The sequence below is a fragment of the Phaseolus vulgaris genome, chromosome 11 (assembly GCF_000499845.2).
Source record: "Phaseolus vulgaris cultivar G19833 chromosome 11, P. vulgaris v2.0, whole genome shotgun sequence".
Classification (NCBI taxonomy): domain Eukaryota; kingdom Viridiplantae; phylum Streptophyta; class Magnoliopsida; order Fabales; family Fabaceae; genus Phaseolus; species Phaseolus vulgaris.
Genome location: NC_023749.2, coordinates 25970897 through 25988974, shown reverse-complemented (window position 1 = coordinate 25988974; position 18078 = coordinate 25970897). Strand labels below are relative to the sequence as shown.

The 18078-nt window shown below is 49.6% G+C and overlaps 1 protein-coding gene across 1 annotated transcript; it reads left to right on the top strand.

Moving 5' to 3' along the window:
• The first annotated feature begins 8692 nt into the window (after positions 1-8692).
• On the top strand, positions 8693-9937 carry LOC137838226 (uncharacterized). Its single transcript, XM_068647483.1, has one exon. It carries the CDS (start codon positions 8693-8695, stop codon positions 9935-9937), a length of 1245 nt encoding a protein of 414 aa, XP_068503584.1.
• Positions 9938-18078: the final 8141 nt, after the last annotated feature.

Here is an 18078-nt window from a genome sequence, read left to right as displayed (position 1 = left end):
GGTGCGTTAGTGGATAACGCGTCGGGCTGCAAGATGCTGAGTTTCTTGGATGCATTCTCAGGTTATAATCAGATCAAGATGCACCCAAGGGATGAGAGCAAAACGGCGTTCACGACAGAGACATACAACTACTGTTATAAGGTGATGGCGTTTAGGTTAAAAAATGCAGGTGCCACCTACCAGAGGCTGATGGACAAAGTCCTTGCACCCATCCTGGGAATGAACGTACATGCCTACGTAGATGACATGGTGGTAACTTCACACGAGAGATGGCAGCACGCAACTAATCTGAAGGAGTTGTTTGCTACCATATCGAAGTATCACCTCAAGCTAAACCATGAAAAGTGCGTTTTTGGCGTGGAGGCGGGAAAGTTCTTAGGTTTCATGCTCACAGAGAGGGGGATAGAGGCAAACCCCGACAAGTGCACAGCCATCATCGCCATGAGGAGCCTAACCTCAGTGAAAGAAGTTCAACAACTGACGGGGCGAATGGCAGCATTATCGAGATTCGTATCTGCTGGAGGAGAGAAGGGCCACCCCTACTTTCAATGCCTCAAAAGAAATAGTCGTTTCGCGTGGACAGATGAGTGTGAAGCAGCATTTCTCAAGTTGAAGGAATACTTGGCGATGCCACCGGTGCTTTGCAAGCCACAGGTGGGCGTCCCCCTCCGGTTATACTTTGCGGTAACTGAGTGGGCCATTAGCTCTGTGCTGGTCCAGGAACAAAACCAGGTGCAAAAGCCCATTTACTTCGTGAGCAAGGCCTTCCAAGGCCCAGAATTGAGATACCAGTCACTAGAGAAGGCGGCGCTAGTAGTGGTGTTCTCAGCCCGAAGACTCCACCACTATTTCCACAGCTTCACAGTGGTGGTGATGACAAACCTCCCTATCCAAAAGGTACTTCAGAAGGCAGATGTAGCAGGGAGGATGGTTCACTGGGCGGTAGAGTTGTCAGAGTTCGATATCCAATATGAACCCAGGGGGTCCATCAAAGGGCAACTCTATGTTGACTTCGTGGGAGAACTTTCACCAGGAGGAGACCCTCAAGAGGTGGAGTTAGGGTCACAGTGGATGCTCTCAGTGGATGGGTCTTCCAACCAGCAAGGGAGTGGCGCTAGAATAATCTTGGAGGGGCCTAATGGAGTGTTGATCGAGCAAGCCTTACGCTTCGCCTTCAAAGCAAGCAACAACCAGGAGGAGTACGAGGGGTTGATTGTTGGGATGCTGTTCGCTAAAGAAATGGGTGCTCAGAGCCTCCTAGCGAAGAGTGACTCACAGCTGGTCACAGGGCAAGTAACAGGGGAGTACCAGGAAAAGTATCCACAGATGGTCGTATACTTGAGGTACGTCGAGGTGTTGAAGAGAGCCTTCGCTGTGTTTGAGCTGGTGCATGTCCCTAGGGAGCAGAATGCTAGAGCTGACCTGCTTGCCAAGCTGGCCAGCTCAGGCAAGGGGGGAAGGCAGAGGACTGTGATACAAGAGACCCTCAAGACGCCGCGAAAGTTTGTTGCAGACAACAGGGTGGACGTTCTTCACATTAGTACAACAAAAGCAAAACCAATGAGTCATCGCTCTTTGAGTCAAGATACGGTGAGGGCACCCTGCATTAGTACTTATGCGACCTCGCCAGAAGAAGAAAAAGGTGTACAGGTGTGTGCTTTAGAGGAAGGCGACACATGGATGATCCCTTACAGGCGATACCTAGCGGACGGAATCCTCCCAGCGGAACCGGAAGAAGGCAAGAAGATTAAGAGGAACGCCGCAAGATACACATTAGTAGATGGGATATTATTCAGACACGGGTTTACGAACCCCATCTTGATGTGCGTAAATGGCGACGAGTGCACCAGGATAATGGCTGAGCTCCACGAAGGTATTTGTCAGAGGAAGATCCTTAGCATCCAAGGTAATACGCGTAGGGTTTTTCTGGCCAACAGTAAGAGAGGATTGCGTGCGATACGCCCAGCATTGCAAGCAGTGTCAGATGCACGCTGATTGGCACAAGGCGCCGCCAGAGGAACTAAGATCCATATACAGCCCGTGGCCTTTTCATACTTGGGGAATTGATATCTTAGGCCCGTTCCCATTGGCGATAAGGCAAATGAAGTACTTAATCGTTGCCATCGAGTACTTCACCAAGTGGATAGAGGTCGAACCAGTGGCACAGATCACTGCGCACATGGTACAACATTTTTTTGGGAAAAATGTCGGTTTGGGGTGCCAAGGCATCTCATTTCAGACAATGGCACCCAGTTCGCGAGCCAACAGTTGGGGAAGCTATGTACAGTAGTCGGAATCAAGCAAGTGTTTGCATCAGTCGAACACCCCCAGACAAATGGGCAGGTCGAGTCAGCAAACAGAGTTTTGTTGGGGGGTTTGAAACGCAGATTGGAGAAGGCTAAAGGGGCGTGGGCAGAAAAAGTACCAAGGATTGTATGGGCTTACCACACCACGCCCCAATCTTCCACCATGGAAACGCCTTTCAACCTGGTGTATGGATCGGACGCCATGATCCCAGTGGAGATCCACGAGAGCTCGCCTCGTTTCCTAGGTTTCGAGGCAGAAGAGTCCAACGAAGAAAGGAAGGTGAACCTAGATCTGATAGACGAAGCCAGAGAAGAGGCGAAAATCAAAGCTGAGGCTGTGAAAAGAAGAGTGGAGCGTCAGTACAGCTCTAAGGTGAAGCTGCGACAATTCCAGTTTGGTGATCTGGTCATGAGGAAGGCTCACCCTAACGAGTTGGAAAACAAGTTGTCTCCCAGTGAACTGGACCGTTCAGAGTAATCAAAGCCAAAGGGAACGGTTCATATAAGTTAGAGACTCTAGAAGGAGGCCCCATCCCACGAAGTTGGAATGCGGCGAATTTAAAGTTTTATTTTAGTTGAAGCTTTGTAAAGGGGACACTCTTTTAACCCTCTCAAGGGTTTTTTAACGAGGTCACCCAAATAAAGAAAACAAAAGTTTAAGATATTCTTGCCTTAGTTTTCCCTTTCATGTAAGATCAAAGATCAAAGAAACAAAAATAAAGACGAGGCGTCGCCAAGATGAGGCGTCGCCAAGATGGGGCGTCGCCAAGAGTAGGTATCACCAAATAAAGGACCGGAGGTCAGATGCAGAGCAAGATAACAGGTATGTCAGTACAAGTTAAAATCTGGGAGCCTAGTCCTTGAGCAGGGGTTAAGGGATTCCTTCAGGACGCCCCCTCCTCAAGTATGAATAGCTAGCCCTAGTAATAGATGTCAGTGTGAGTTAAAATCCGGGAGCCTAGTCCTCGAGCAGGGGTTAAGGGATTCCTTCGGGACGCCCCTCCTCAAGTATGAATAGCTAGCCCCAGTACTAGATGTCAGTATGAGTTAAAATCCGGGAGCCTAGTCCTTGAGCAGGGGCTAAAGGATTCCTTCGGGACGCCCCCTCCTCAAGTATGAATAGCAAGCCCCAGTAACAAATGTCAGTACAAGTAAAAAATTCGGACGTCTAGTCCTTGAGCAGGGGTTAAGGGATTCCTTCGAGACGCCCCCTCCTCAGGAATATACGGCTAACCCCGGTGTCTGGTGTTTTAGACACCCTGAGTACGATACGGCGCTAACGTAGTAGGCCTCTACTCAGGTGTGGGCACCAAACGCAAAGAGATAAGGGCTAAGTTGCCTGGGTGTTTTAGACACTCCATGGACAATACGGTGCTGATTGTATAGGCCTCTCCATGGGCGTGGGCACCAGAGCGCGACTTTTGTCCCAAGTGTCTAGATACGCTGAGGACACCCAGAGCAAGTCCTTCCTCGAGCATGGGCACCCAGTATAGTTGAGATTAGCCCTCCTCGCCCTTGAGCGATGTCGAGGCCAGAGAGAAAAAGATGAGACCCCTTTCGCCCCAAGCAATGGTAAAGCCAGCAATGCCCTTGGTAGTAAGCGCTCGGGGGCTCAAGAACAAGTAAGTGAAGAGTAAGAAGGAGAAGCATAAAAACACGAGTTATCAGAGACAAGAAAAATACGCGAAGTTAAATCCTCCTTCGCCTTTGGGCAATGACGAGGCAGGCGGCGCCTTCATGGGGAAGATTCCTCGCAGATATGAAGGCCAAGCGAAGTTCTAAGCGAAAAGATCAGAAGAAGGGTATGCACCGCTACTCAGAAGGGAAGAATGAAAAGAGAAGGTCACGTGCTACCTAAAGAGTTAAAGACAAGGCGCAGAAGCGATGCAACGAAGAGTAAGTACCAGTTACGCCTTTGATTTAGTAAAGCAAGCAGTAAAGCAGAGAAGCTAAAAGTACACGAGGATGTAAATATAAAGCTCGAATAAACATTTAAATGAAGATGAGAGTCAGAATTACAAAGCGAATGTTAGAAAATACAAATTTACAAAGGAATATTAATTAAGTAAAGCTCAATCCCCAAGGTCGAGGGGAACGACCTTCCCATCGACAATATGGTTGAGAGGGCTGCAATTGGAGGTGTCAACTCCCGAGTTTTCGCAAGCGGCTTGAGCCAAGGCCTCCTTGAATACCTCTGCAAAGATATCAGCCATGTTGTCAATGAGCTTTCCTTTAGCCCGCTCCAGATTTTTAGTGGTGGAGTCTCGGGCTTCCCTCTCTGCAATGAGCTCCCTTTTGACCCTCTCCAGCTCTTCAATCGTGGAGTCAGTAGAGGCTAGCTGCTTCTCAAGATCTTCCTTCTCCACTTGAAGCCTGTTCAGTTTAGTTTGAAATTGATTGTGCTCAGTTTGGAGAAGGTTGAGCTTTTCCATCTTCTCAGCTAGCTCCCCCTCGTTCTTCTCCAGCGATTGCCCCCGGGCAGCACATTGATCAGCAAGCAGTTTCTGTTGTGCCTCGGAGGTTCGCATCGCCGCTTCAAGGGCGACGATCTTGGACTGAAGAGAGGTTACCTGCTCAAGGAGCTCAGTGAGCAGTTTGCAGGCTTCAGCGTTGGACTGTCGGGCATCTCTCAAGGAGGCTTTGTAGACCTCCTCCTAGCACGCCCAGCTTCGGCACAAGTTCTCCTTCTCTTCCTTCATGGCAGCCACTTCCTGTTGAAGGGTTTGGAACGTGCGCGCCTCAACAGCTTTAAACTTCGCCTGGGCGCGCCACTCAAGGGTAACGGCCAAGAAGGCACCTAAGTAGTAAGGCATGCCCTCTGACCGTGCCGCCCCGAAAGGTTCGCCTGGCGACACCTTATCGTTAAAGCCCCTCATCAGCTGCATGATGGGAGGGGGAGTTGTTATAAGTCCTGGGGTGGTTATTGGGGCGGTTGGTGTTGGAGTTGTTGTTGATGTTGGGGTTGGCGCTGGTATTGGTACTGATGAAGGCATATACTCCACCACCCCTTCATCTTGGACTGTTTGGCATGGGGGAGATGTGGCGCTAGGGGGGTTGTCCCTCATGGATCCCCGGTGTGGAGGCGAAGAAGAGCGCGAGCAGACGACTCGATTGGTCCTCCTTCTTTTGTAAGCAGGCCCCACATCCGAGTCGCCGTCCTCGGAAGACACGACAAGCATCCTCTTGCCTTTGTCGGGAGGAGCTATGGTGGGAGCACTAGCTGCATCCAGTGGGACTGCAGCAATGGGAAGAGGTGAGGAAGGTGTTTGAAGTGTTGGAGGAGAGTGGGGTGTTTGGGCTGAGGAAGGTGTTTGTGATGTGAGGGGGGAATTTGGTGTTTGGCGGGAATGGGGGGAATCAGGTGTTTCGGTGGAATGAGATGGTAGGGATGGTGGTGATGGATTGGACTTAAGGGGGGAGGTGTTGGAAGCGCCGCCCTTTGTAGACTGCGCGCTAAGACGAGCCTTCAAGGACCGAGCCAAATCAGCTCGTGTTGCAGAATCCATTTTAGAATCTGCACCAAAGAGACAAACATAGTGGAGGTCAGGCACAAGCTAAAAGTTGAAACACAAATGAGCATATAAATCATGCATCAAACAAATATCCGGCAGAAGCAGGGAATAGAAGGTTATGGAGGGCAGCTCTCATACTTATGTATTGTGCTAGAGCTTCGGCATTGAACTCTAAACTTATCAGGGTGGCGGTGTCAAAGCCCCCCACGCTAGTCAAAATTTGACAAGCCTCTCGATCGCTCGAGGGCAATTCGTCCAGCGACTTGGGCTTCACGGTCTTTACCTCCTTCACCCAGTACAGAGGAAAGCCGTCGAGGGCGGAGGGGTCGTAGTCGGAGCAGCAAACCTTGAAGAATTTGCCTTTCCACCCCTTGAAGGATTGCTGGAATAGAGTCAGCAGGACACCCTTCCAGGGATATTGTTGAGACTCACCCAAAGGCTCTTCCCCTGTTTCTTCACTTCGAAGAAATGCAGGAAGATGTCGACAGAGGGTGCACACCCGAAGAACCCACACAATACGACAAAGGCCTTGACAAAGGCCCAGCCGTTGGGGTGCAGTTGGGCTGGGGCAATGTTGATTTTCGTTAGCAATTCCCTCTCATACCTGGAGAAGGGCAAGCGCATCCCTATACGTTTAAAGACCACTTGATAGAAGTAGAAGAAGGGGACCCCGTTGTTGGCCCGCTCATCCCCGCACACGGGCTCCCTTAAGGTTCAAGGGAGCACTGCGATGTCGTCATCATGCCTTTTTGCGAATGCACGATGATCGTAGGTGCTTGGCTCTCCTACATGATCCCTCCAAGCTCTCGTAGAGACCAAGCTCGAGTGCTCGTCAAGCAGTTTGACTGGAGCCCATGGGTAAAGGGCCCTATGGTTGACTCTTGGGGGTGGAGGGTTGGTCGTCATTTTGGTATGTGCCATTGATGAAGAAATTGAAGAATGAAGAAGAGAAAAGGGTTTAGCAAGTAAGGTAAGGAAGAAAAAGGTTTAGCAAGTAAGGTAAGGAAGAAAAGGGGAGAGAAACCCTAAGAAAGCCCCTACCCACGAGAAGTCCAAGGAGGAAGGAACAGGGAAATGGAAAAGGGCATACGGGAGATGCAAAATCATAAACAGACCCAGGAAGATACGAGATTAACGCAGTAATGGGCAAGAATAAGCAGAGAAGAAAAATCATACCTTTGAGTGTTTGGTTGGTAAAAAGAGAGAACGCGTAGGGAGAAAGCAGAAATCGCAGAGAAGACTGTGAGAAGATGAACAGTGCAAGGAAATACGAAGGGTGATGAAACAGTGACTCGAGCGCGCGTTTTCAAAAGTTATAACGTTAACTCAAGAAGCGCTAACGAAGCGCACCCTCAGCCGCTGGATCGCACCACGTGTCGAAGGATTAAGCGCTAACTTGAAGCGAAAAGAGCACCAAGCGTTGACCGTGCGATTGAGCCATGTGTGACGAGATTAGAGCAAGACCCAAAGCGTCACCTTTCTCGCTCAGAGAGTGTCACATCATCAGAGCACTCGAAGGTACGTCACATTAGCCGTATAGAGAATGTCACGTCAGTTGAGAATGTCAAGTCAACTGATCAGAGAATGACACGTCATCAGAATACCACGTGGACAATAGGGCAAGGGCTTAGTCTTTTTGCTGAAAACAAGTTATCAGCTCAAAACTGGGGGGCTTGTGTATCGTCCCATCCCCGGGCGTTGACCAAAAGTCAAAGTCAAAGTCAACACATAGTGGGATCGCTCGAGGGCCCCACAGAAGGGAAAGGAAGTCAACAGGTTGACCGCTTGGGGCATCGCCAGGTAAAGGCGTCGCCTCGCAAAGGCGTCGCCCAAGAAAGGCGTCGCTAGGTAAAGGCAGCACCAAGATAAGACAATAGCTGAGTCAAGACATTAGAAGGAGGGCTCGGGCCTCCTTGACAGCTCAGAATGGCGACAAAGAGAATGAAAAAGGTGGCTTCAAGGCCACGATCCTAGTACTAGTAGGGAGTAACCTAACTCGTGAAGTACCCACGCCACCGCTGGGAAACCCTAGGACAGATACGACCCACGAGAGGGCCACGCCCAAGGGAGAACCACGTGCATGGTACGAGAGAAAGGTAGATACACTCCCAAGGTGAGTGACTAGAAGTTGGGGCGCATGAGTTGGCACCCAAAAAGTCACCCCCTTGCGCCTAGTGCACTTCGAGAAAGGAGGGTTTGCACGATGGATTAACCCTAAGTTGGGTTATGGCGCTGTAGGGCCCTCCACGAAGATTCGCGATCAAGTCAGAAGAACACGTGGAAATAAGCGCTGAAAACATCAAGGCTTTCCTAAAAGTTCGCTAAGGTACGCGTTAATTCAGTTAAGATTCGAACGTTCCAAGGAATATTTTTGTACGCTTTCAATGCGCTTTAACGCGCTTTAAATGCAGAAGTTGTATAAAAGGGGGCCTTGGGACATTTGAAAGGAATCCGAGTTTTGACCTAATTCTCGTAGCGTTACACAGAGCACAAACCCTAGTTGTCTTAGCTGCGCACCCACTGTGTGCACAAAGCGATTAGGGCAGCACAACTTTGGTCATTGAGTATATTTTTCGACCACCCTCAGAGCATTCAGTCACAGTGTCCTACCCGACGGTGCGTCACCTTTGATGTTTCTCGCTAGCTGACTTGATCGTCAGAGTGCAAACGGCCGCGAGGGCGCCCCTTTGTTCACTTCTTTTCAGGTACTCAGAGACAGAGCAGAACGAAGGTGCCCTAGCTCGTGAGGACAAGCCACGCATAAAGACGACCCAGATCAACCGGCGGGAACAATTCTCTACACCATTCTCACAGGCGATCCTAGAGACAGCACTCCCCAACACATTCACGGGGCCCAAAGTAACCTTCACAGGGATGGAGGACCCTGAGGCGCACCTTACTGCATTCCACACACAGATGATGCGGGTAGGCAGTTCTGATGCCGTAAGGTGCAAGCTCTTTATGAGCACTTTGACTGGGATGGCCATGGATTGGTGCATCAGCCTCCCAGAAGGTCACATCATGTCTTTCACACAGCTCTCGCGGCTATTCAGAGAGCAGTATCTAGCCAAGAGGGCCCCACCCCTAGTTTCATACGACCTATTCGACGTGAAGCAGTATCAAGGTGAGACCCTGAAAGAGTACGTAAGTCGCTTCAGGGCGCAGGTGGTGAAGGTGGGTACCACAAACGAACCCATGATCGTGTACGCATTCAGGAAAGGGGTGTGTCCTGGGTCTTTCAGCAAGTCACTCTATCGCAGCCGCCCCAAGACTTTTGCTGAAGTAAGGCGTCGGGCGGTAGAACATATTGCCTCTAAGGGTGAGGCATACGAGAAGTGCACAATTGCTTCACCCACACGCCCAAAAGCGCAAATTCGCACACAACCTGCTAGGGTCCATGAAGCCTCCACAGAAAGAAAGAACCAAGACAAGAAGAGCACCTACGAGGCAAGGAAGACCCAGCCTAGGGGTCGAGTAGAAGGAAGGAGAGAGGGAAATAGACCTCTAAGGCACAATTTTTTGGTGGAACTTAAAGATCTCATCGTTGTGCCCAACATAGCTGACAGGTTGAGGCCACCGATGAAGTCTGACAAAGTGCTGGGACCTCACAAAGAATCATGGTGCGAATTTCACGAAGCGTTTGGGCACCATATAAACAACTGCTTAGCGCTGGGCTATCAGTTGGATGAGCTTGTGAAGAATGGTTTCCTAAAAGATTATCTCGCTGGGTCTACTACAACCACAGCCACGGCGACACCAGAGGAAGGTCAAGCGCACGAAATGCCGACTCACGGAGAAGTACACACCATTTCTGGCGGCTTTTCTGGAGGAGGACCCACCGCCTCTCAACGTAAGAAATATGTGAGGTCAGTAAGTTCAGTTGCTGAGGAATTTCCGGATGACCCATGGGAGTCAGACCTCGTTTTCACAAGGGCTGACCTGCGGGATGTCATCCCACACGATAATGACCTCGTGGTCATTTCAATAGTCACAGCGGGAAGAAAGGTACATAGGGTTCTCGTCGACCAGGGCAGTTCTGCAGACGTCATGTTTTGGTTGACCTTCAACAACCGACCTGCTGAGACCCTATACTGGATGCTTGTATGGGTTTGCAGATAACCCAGTGGAGGTACGTGGTTACCTGGAACTGAGGACGAAGTTCACTAATGGAGCGGCGTCGCGCACCGAGAGGATCCGGTACTTGGTGGTTAACGCCAACTCAGCCTACAACATCTTGTTAGGCAGACCTGCCTTGAACAGATGAAAGGCAGTGTCCTCCACACGCCACATGAAGATGAAGCTACCAGATCTTACTGGAAAAGTAATCGTAATCAAGTCAGATCAGGAAGAGGCCCGTAAGTGCTATGAAAATAGCCTGAAGACGAAGAGAGGCGTGATCATGGTGATAGAACGACCACCAGTTTCAGATTTGCAAGTAGAGTTAGAACTAGTGCAAGAGGCGACGCCCGCAAAGTCCACGCCTGTCGAGGCCATACTTGCAAGGGCGACGCCTATAGAAGATGCATACACAGAAGAGAGATACGGTGACGCCTCGCCAATGGAAGAAGTATACGGAGAGGCCTCGCCCACAGAAGAAGAGTCAGAGGAGGCGATGCCCGATGCATCCGATAGGGCGACGCCTATAGAAGAGGACTCGATGAATGAATCCCGCTCAGAGAACGTGCAAAGTGAGCAACCCCAACCAGTAGACAATGTGGTGGAAAGACAGATAGGGGGTAAGGTGTTCAAATTAGGACGCTTCTAGAGCTTGGAAGAACGAGAAGAGGTAGCTGCGGTGATCTCGCGCCACCTAGATGCATTCGCGTGGACTGCGGCGGACATGTCAGGCATCGACCCAGATTTTTTGTGTCACCATCTTACCATGGACGCCAAGGTTCGCCCAGTGTGACAAAGAATGAGGAAGTTCAAAGAAGAACGATGCCTCATCGTGAAGGAAGAGACGCAGAAACTGCTAAGCGCTGGGCACATCAGAGAGATACAATACCCTGAGTGGCTGGCCAACGTAGTTCTAGTGAAGAAGGCGAATGGGAAATGGAGGATGTGCGTTGACTTCACAGATCTGAACAAGGCATAACCCAAAGACTCGTACCCACTGCCCAACATCGAAGCATTAGTGGATAGCGCCTCGGGCTGCAAGATGTTGAGTTTCTTGGATGCATTCTCAGGTTACAATCAGATCAAGATGCATCCCAGGGATGAGAGCAAAACGGCGTTCATGACGGAGACGAATAGTTACTATTACAAAGTGATGCCATTTGGGTTGAAGTATGCAGGCGCCACCTACCAGAGGCTGATGGACAAGGTCCTTGCAACCATGCTGGGAAGGAACGTGCAGGCCTACGTAGATGACATGGTGGCGACTTCACACGAGAAAGGGCAGCACGCAGCAGATCTGGAAGAGCTGTTTGCTACCATATCAAAGTATCGCCTCAAATTAAACCCAGAAAATTTCGTTTTTGGCGTGGAAGCAGGGAAGTTCTTGGGGTTTATGCTCACTGAAAGGGGAATAGAGGCGAACCTTGATAAGTGTGCAGCTATTATAGCCATGAAGAGCCCAACCTCAGTAAAAGAAGTCCAGCAATTGACTGGGAGGATGGCAGCTTTGTCTAGGTTTGTGTCCGGTCGAGGGGAGAAAGGCCACCCTTATTTCCAATGCCTCAAGAGGAATAGCCGTTTTGCATGGACGGATGAGTGTGAAGCAGCGTTCCTCAAGTTGAAGGAGTACTTGGCGACGCCACCGGTGCTTTGCAAGCCACAAGTAGGCATCCTCCTCCGATTATACTTTGCGGTAACAGAGTGGGCCATTAGTTCTGTGCTGGTCCAGGAGTAAGACGAAGTGCAGAAGCCCATTTACTTCGTAAGCAAGGCCTTGCAAGGCCCAGAATTGAGGTACTAGTCACTAGTAGTGGTGTTCTCAGCCCGAAGGCTCCGCCACTATTTCCACAGCTTCATAGTGGTGGTGATGACAAACCTCCCCATCCAGAAAGTACTTCAAAAGCCAGATGTAGCAGGGAGGATGGTTCGTTGGGCGGTAGAGCTATCGGAGTTTGATATCCAGTATGAACCCAGGGGGTCCATGAAAGGGCAAGTCTATGCTGACTTCGTGGCAGAGCTCTCACCAGGAGGGGACCCTCAAGAGGTGGAGTTAGGGTCACAGTGGATGCTCTAAGTGGATGGATCTTCCAACCAGCAAGGGAGTGGCGCGGGAATAATCTTGGAGGGCCCTAATGGCGTGTTGATTGAGCAAGCTTTACGCTTCGCCTTCAAAGGGAGCAATAACCAGACAGAGTACGAGGTGTTGTTTTCTGGGATGCTTTTGGCTAAAGAAATGGGTGCTCAGAGCCTCCTAGCAAAGAGTGACTCACAATTGGTCACAGGGCAAGTAACGAGGGAGTATCAGGCAAAGGATCCACAGATGGCCGCATACTTGAGGTACGTCGAGGTGTGGAAGAGAGCCTTCGCTGCGTTTGAGCTGGTGCACGTCCCTAGGGAGCAGAATGCCAGAGCTGACCTGCTTGCCAAGCTGGCCAGCTCGGGCAAGGGGGGAAGGTAGAGGACTGTAATCCAAGAGACCCTCAAAACGCCGCGAAAGTTTGTTGCAGACAACAGGGTGGCCCTTACAGACGATACCTAGCGGATGGAATCCTCCCAGCGGAACCAGAAGAGGGCAAGAAGATCAAGAGGAACGCCGCGAGGTACACCTTAGTGGATGGGATATTATTCAGACACGGGTTTACGCACCCTATCTTGACGTGCGTAAGTGGCAACGAGTGCACCAGGATAATGGCTGAACTCCGTGAAGGTATTTGTGGGAGCCACGTGGGAGGAAGATCCTTGGCATCCAAGGTAATACGTGCAGGTTTTTTCTAGCCAACAGTAAGAGAGGACTGCGTGCGATACGCCCAACGTTGCAAGCAGTGTCAGATGCACGCTGATTGGCACAAGGCGCCGCCAGAGGAACTGAGATCCATATACAGCCCATGGCCCTTCCATACTTGGGGAATTGATATCCTAGGCCCGTTCCCATTGGCAATAAGGCAGATGAAGTACTTGATCGTTGCCATCGAATACTTCACCAAGTGGATAGAGGTAGAACAAGTGGCACAGATCACTACGCACAAGGTACAACACTTTGTTTGGAAGCACATTGTGTGTCGTTTGGGGGTGCCGAGGCGTCTTATTTCAGATAATGGCACCCAGTTCGCGAGCCAACAGTTGGGGAAGCTGTGTACAGAGGTAGAAATCCAGCAGGTGTTTGCATCAGTCGAACACCCCCAGACGAATGGGCAGGTCGAGTCAACTAATAGAGTTTTGTTGAGAGGTTTGAAAAGCAGATTAGAGAAAGCTAAACGGGCGTGAGCAGAAGAAGTACCAAGGATCGTATGGGCATACCACACCACGCCTCAATCTTCCACCATGGAGACGCCTTTCAGCCTAGTGTATGAGTCGGATGCCATGATCCCAATGGAAATCCACGAGAGCTCGCCTCGTTTCCTAGGTTTCGTGACAAAAGAGTCCAACGAAGAAAGGAAGGTGAACCTAGATCTGATAGACGAAGCCAGAGAAGAGGCGAAAATCAAAGTTGAGGCTGTGAAAAGAAGAGTGGAGCGTCAGTACAGCTCTAAGGTGAAGCTGCGACAATTCCAGTTTGGTGATCTGGTCATGAGGAAGGCTCACCCTAACGAGTTGGAAAACAAGTTGTCTCCCAGTGAACTGGACCGTTCAGAGTAATCAAAGCCAAAGGGAACGGTTCATATAAGTTAGAGACTCTAGAAGGAGGCCCCATCCCACGTAGTTGGCATGCGGCGAATCTAAAGTTTTATTTTAGTTCAAATTTTGTAAAGGGGACACTCTTTTTCCCTCCCCGGGGTTTTTTAACGAGGTCACCCAAATAAAGAAAAGAAAAGTTTAAGATATTCCTGCCATAGTTTTTCCCTTTTATATAAGATCAAAGATCAAAGATCAAAGATCAAAGATCAAAGAAACAAAGACAAAGATAAGGCGTCACCAAGATAAGGCGTCGCCAAGATGAGGCGTCACCAAGATGAGGCGTCGCTGAGATGAGGCGTCACCGAGATAAGGCGTCGCAAAGATAAGGTGTCTCCAAGATGAGGCGTCACCGAGATGAGGCGTTGCCAAGATAACGCGTCGCCAGAAGTAGGCATCGCCAGATAAAGAGGCAGAGGTCAGACGCAAAGCAAGATAACAGGTATGTGGAGTGTAAGTTAAAACCCGGGTGCCTAGTCCTTGAGCAGGGGTTAAGGGATTCCTTCGGGACGCCCCCTCCTCAAGTATGAATAGCTAGCCCCGGTACCAGATGTTAGTGTAAGTTAAAATCCGGGTATCTAGTCCCTGAGTAGGGGTTAAGGGATTCCTTCGGGATGCCCCCTCCTCAAGTATGAATAGCTAGCCCCTGTGTTTGGTGCTTTAGACACCCTGAGGACGATACGGCACTGCTGTAGTAGGCCTCTCTTCAGGCGTGGGCACCAAACGCAAAGAGATAAGGGCCAAGTTGCCCTAGTGTTTTAGACACTCCATGGATGATACGGTGTTGTTGTATAGGCCACTCCATAGGCGTGGGCACCAGAGCACGACTTTTGTCCAAAGTGTATAGATACGCTGAGGACACCCAGAGCAGGTCTCTCCTCGAGCGTGGACACCCAGTACAGGTAAAGATAAGTTGATGAGAGTCAAGTAAAGGAGGTTTATATTAATGAAGGAAGAGGCAATTCACCATCACACTTGAAGTTCTTCCTTCTAGTCTTCTCAAAATTAAAAGAAGACATAAAATAAAGAGAGGCCCAAGCCCAAAGCCCAAGCCCAAACCCAAGTCCATCCTATGAAGGGCAAGGCCAAGTATTAAATAATAAAGAATATTGTTGAAGGTGCTTAGAGGGAAACATTAGAAACCTCTATTGTTAAAGCATCTTTTAATCTTTAGTTAAGAGTCTTAGGGGGGGTGTGTTAGTAGATAGGTGTAGGAGTAAATAAGGAGGTGCCAAAGTGAGAGAAGGGATCACACCTTCCTCATGCTTTGTTTTAGGCGCAAATTCTAGAAGCTTTTTAGGAGGGAGTTTTTTGAATTTGTGTAGCTTACATTTCAGCACCTTAGGCTATAAATAGAGGTGCTCTCTTTGTAAATTTCAGATTGGAATTAATCTAAGAAAACTCTACTCAAATTTTGAGTGAACTTTGGAGAGCTTTTGGAGCCTTCTTCTCTAGTCTTATCTTGATGGATCATTGGAGTCCTCAAGTGGCGACATCACTCTCATCTAGGAGCATTCCACACTTCTAGTGGCGAGATCATCCAACATTCTTCCATCTTCATGAGCACTCTCTTCTCCTTCCTTCCTTCTCTTTCAATTGTTCATGTTGTCTTATGTTCTTGAGTTGTTTGGTTCGGCTTTTCTATTTTTTTTCCAGCACCTATGTTCTGTTCTTGTCTTTTAATTACACTTTTGTTCAGTTCATATGTTTGCTAGTTCAATTCTGTTTGGTCCTTTCAATTTTACCTCTCTTTGTTGATTCAATTTGACAATATGTGGAGCATCCAAATGAGTTTGGGATTTGGTACTAGTTTTTGGTGAGTTCTTGTCTTAGAACAATGATCCAACTCTAAGAAAAGTGCCTCTATAATGTCCAGCTCAAGGTGATTCCTAAGAATGTCAAGAATCATTCTCTATATGGCTAGTGGAATCACATCATAAGTCCTCCTCGCCCTCGAGCGATGTCGAGGCTAGAAGAGAGATGAGAGCGAGACCTTTGGTAGTAAGCGCCTAGGGGCTCGAAACAGGTAAGGTAGAGAGCAAGCTGAAAACTTTCACGAGCCCAGAAGGCCAGAGAAAATCAAAGAGCAAGAAGAAGAAGAAACGTGAAAGCACAAGTGCCAGAGGCCAGAAAGTACGTGAAATTAAATCCTCCTTTGTCTTTTTGGGCAATGGCGGGGCAAGCGACGCCTTCATGAGGAAGACTCCTCGCAGATACGAAGGCCAAGCCAGTTTCTGAGTGAAGAGACCAAGAGAAGGGTAGGCGGTACGACTTAGAAAGAAAGAACAAGAGGAGAAGTCACGTGTTACCTAAAGAGGTAAAGGTGAAACGATGAAGAGATGTATCGAGGGAAACGCATTCGATATAGTAAAGAAGACAGAAACAAATAAAAGGTGTAAGAGAAGTTAAAGCACACAAGGATGTAAAGACAAAGGTTGAATAAGTATTTAAACGAGAGCCAATTGTCAGAGTTACAAATAAATTCAAATGTATATACCAAGTTACAGGGAAAGGGTTCAAGATATGCATAAGTTCACTCCCCAAGGTCGAGGGGGACAACCTTCCCATCGACAATATGGCTGAAAGGGCTGCAGTTGGAGGTGTCAATCCCCGGGTTTTCACAGGCGGCTTGAGCTAGGGCCTCCTTGAAACCCACTGGAAAGGTATCGGCCATATCGTCGATAAGTTTCCCTTTGGCCTGCTCCATTCTTTTGATTGTGGAGTCCTGAATTTCCCTCTCCGCAATAAGCTCTTTCTTGGCCCTCTCCAACTCCTCGATCGCGGAGTCCTCGGAGGCTAGCTGCTTCTCAAGAACTTCTTTCTCCACTTGGAGCTTGCTCAATTCGGTCTGGAACTGGCCATGCCTCGGAAGCTCGCATCGCCGCTTCAAGAGCAACGATTTTGGATTGGAGAGACGCCACCTGTGCAAGGAGCTCAGTGTCAGCTTGCCCTACGTCATGTAGCCGTTTGTAGGCTTCCGCATTGACCTCTCAGGCACTTCTCAAAGAGGCTTTGTAAACCTCCTCTTGGCACGCCCAGCCACGGCACAGGCTCTCCTTTTCTTCCTTCAGGGTAGCCACTTCCTGTCGGAGAGTTTGGAGGGTGCGTGCCTCGTCGGCCTTGGACTTTGCTTGGGCGCGCCACTCAAGGGCGACAGCCAAGAAGGCCCACAGGTAGTAAGGCATGCCCTCTGACCGTGGCACTCCAGAAGACTCACCTGGTGACAGCCTCTCATTGAAACCCCTCATCAGCTGCATGATGGGGGGGAATTGCTATAAGCTCTAAGGCAGGTGTTGGGGCGGCGGGTGTTGGAGTTGGTATTGGTGTTGGTGTTGGTGTTGGTGTTGGTGTTGGTAAAGGCACAGACTCCAGCACCCCCTCCTCCTGGACTATTAGTGGCGAGGGAGATGGCGAAGGAGACGTGGCGTTGGGAGGGTTGTTCATCAAAGACCCCCCATGTGGAGGCGAGGGGGAGCGTGAGTAAACAATACGGTTCGTCCTCCTCCTCTTATAGGCAGGTCCCACATCCGAGTCTTCATCCTCAGAGGAGATGGTGAGCACCCTCTTGCCTTTGTCAAGGGGGGCTGTAGGAGGAGTGCCAGCTACAACCAGTAGGACTGCAGCAATGGGAGGGGGTGATTTGGGTGTTTGGAGTGTGAGAGGAGAGTTTGGTGTTTGTAGGGAATGGGGAGAGCTGGGTGTTTCGGCAGTATGGGGTAGTGGAGATGGTGGCAACAAATTGGATTGTATAGGGGAGGTGCTGGAGGCGCCGCCCTTTGCCTTAAAACGAGCCTTCAAGGACCTGGCCAATTCAATTCACGTGGCGGAATCCATCACTGACGCTGCACCAAACAAACCAAGCAACAAAGGTTAGGGCTGATATTAACGCGGAAATTTGGAATACAGAATATGAACTCTGCTATTAAGGAAAATTTGCGGATCAACAGCAAGTATAGAAATTAAAACAGTCAAGCATTGCATGCATGAGTCATAGAAAGCACGATTAAGAGGCAAGGATAGGGAGGACAAAGAAAGGGGGAAGTTTCCCTACCAAAGTATGAAGACAAGGTGCGCGCGTTGAACTCACAAGTTATGAGCTTCAACGTGTTGAAAACGATCTTCAGGCCAACCAAGGTCTCGCACACCCGCCTGTCGGAGGAAGATAGCTCGTCCAAAGATTTGGGTTTGACCAATTTGGGCTTTTCCGTCCAATACAGGGGGAACCCATCAAGAGCTGTGGGGTTGCGCTTGTTCGCACACACCCTGAAAAAGAGGCCTTTCCAACCCTTGAAGGAGTTCTGGAAGAGGGTTAGGAGGACTCTTCCGCAATTCCAGAGAAGCTTACCCAGAGGCTCTTCCCCTGCTTCTTCACTTCAAATAAATGAAGGTAAACGTCCACTGAAAATGGGACGCCCAGGTGCCCACATAGGATTTGAAAAGCCCTGACGAAGGCCCAGCTGTTGGGGTATAGC